This window comes from Procambarus clarkii, chromosome 78 (assembly GCF_040958095.1).
Source record: "Procambarus clarkii isolate CNS0578487 chromosome 78, FALCON_Pclarkii_2.0, whole genome shotgun sequence".
Classification (NCBI taxonomy): Eukaryota; Metazoa; Arthropoda; class Malacostraca; order Decapoda; family Cambaridae; genus Procambarus; species Procambarus clarkii.
This window is the reverse complement of record NC_091227.1, coordinates 9,913,806-9,915,517: the sequence shown is the minus strand read 5'-3', so window position 1 is coordinate 9,915,517 and position 1,712 is coordinate 9,913,806. Positions and strand designations below refer to the sequence as shown.

The window sequence follows — 1,712 nt, the reverse complement described above, 5'->3', positions numbered from 1 at the left end:
TCATGATATTTCTCGTAAAGTGTCCCTTTCCTCCCGTTAGTGAAGCAGGTGTTTGCCAGCCCCTTTGCCCCTTTCTCCATGTATGAGTAGGGGGAAGGTGGGCTGGCTCGTGGCCGGTTATACCCCCTTTTACAGAGAAGGAAAAGGGCCGATGTTGGGCAGTCCATCTACCCCCTTAGAGAGTAAAGGGGGAAGTGGCAGCTCATCCACTTTCCTCCCCCCCATTGTAGAGGGAGGAATGGGGCTGGTGTGTGGCAGCCCATCTGACCCTTTTCTCCCCCATTCCCCCTTAGAGAGGGTGCATAAATCCGCCATCTCCCCATGTATTTAATTGCTTGTCTTTATGTAACAATCTAAGGCACTTGAAGTTAGTGTGGAGGCAACTTTTGTCCACATAGGTCACGGGGTCACTGGGTATAGTGGAGGGTTCCCCTCTATAGTGCTCTTGTGGCCCTTGGTTGGTTGTTAATGGTTGGTGGTTGTTAATGGTTGGTGGTTGTTAATGGTTGGTGGTTGTTAATGGTTGGTGGTTGTTGGTTGTTAATGGTTGGTGGTTGTTAATGGTTGGTGGTTGTTAATGGTTGGTGGTTGTTGGTTGTTAATGGTTGGTGGTTGTTGGTTGTTAATGGTTGGTGGTTGTTGGTTGTTAATGGTTGGTGGTTGTTAATGGTTGGTGGTTGTTAATGGTTGGTGGTTGTTGGTTGTTAATGGTTGGTGGTTGTTAATGGTTGGTGGTTGTTAATGGTTGGTGGTTGTTGGTTGTTAATGGTTGTTGGTTGTTAATGGTTGGTGGTTGTTGGTTGTTAATGGTTGTTAATGGTTGGTGGTTGTTGGACAACTGTCAATGGTTGCTATTTGACTGACTGGGCTGTCTGCTGGTCTCAGCAGCTGAGGGCTGGCTAGGCTGTCTGCTGGTCTCAGCAGCTGAGGGCTGGCTAGGCTGTCTGAGGGTCTCAGCAGCTGAGGGCTGGCTAGGCCGTCTGCTGGTCTCAGCAGCTGAGGGCTGGCTAGGCTGTCTGCTGGTCTCAGCAGCTGAGGGCTGGCTAGGCTGTCTGCTGGTCTCAGCAGCTGAGGGCTGGCTGGGCTGTCTGCTGGTCTCAGCAGCTGAGGGCTGGCTGGGCTGTCTGCTGGTCTCAGCAGCTGAGGGTTGGCTAGGCTGTCTGCTGGTCTCAGCAGCTGAGGGCTGGCTAGGCTGTCTGCTGGTCTCAGCAGCTGAGGGCTGGCTAGGCTGTCTGCTGGTCTCAGCAGCTGAGGGCTGGCTAGGCTGTCTGCTGGTCTCAGCAGCTGAGGGTTGGCTAGGCTGTCTGCTGGTCTCAGCAGCTGAGGGCTGGCTAGGCTGTCTGCTGGTCTCAGCAGCTGAGGGCTGGCTAGGCTGTCTGCTGGTCTCAGCAGCTGAGGGCTGGCTGGGCCGTCTGCTTCACATTCAGCTCACCAACTGGAAGTCTTTTGCTGATGACGTAATTTATTTTTTGAGGCTCCGTGCTTGACTTTTATTTTTTATGAGAGGAGAGTTACCGTTGACGAGACTATGTGTGCTGTGAGGGAGGGCTGGGGAGTGGGGGTAGCAGAGACTGGTTAAGTTATATGGAGTCACTCTCTCTCTCTCTCTCCCTCTCTCCCTCTCTCCCTCTCTCCCTCTCTCCCTCTCTCCCTCTCTCCCTCTCTCCCTCCCTCCCTCCCTCCCTCTCTCTCTCTCTCTCTCTCTCTCTCTC

General features: G+C 53.3%; 1 protein-coding gene across 1 annotated transcript in view; it reads right to left on the bottom strand.

Moving 5' to 3' along the window:
- Window positions 1-813: 813 nt before the first annotated feature.
- Window positions 814-1,712, bottom strand: part of LOC138357454 (uro-adherence factor A-like) — an 18,684-nt gene continuing 17,785 nt past the window's right edge. Inside the window, exon 2 of the mRNA XM_069314309.1 lies at window positions 814-1,412. Within this exon, the coding sequence (XP_069170410.1) occupies window positions 814-1,412 (599 nt within the window). The remainder of the gene's footprint in view (window positions 1,413-1,712) is intronic.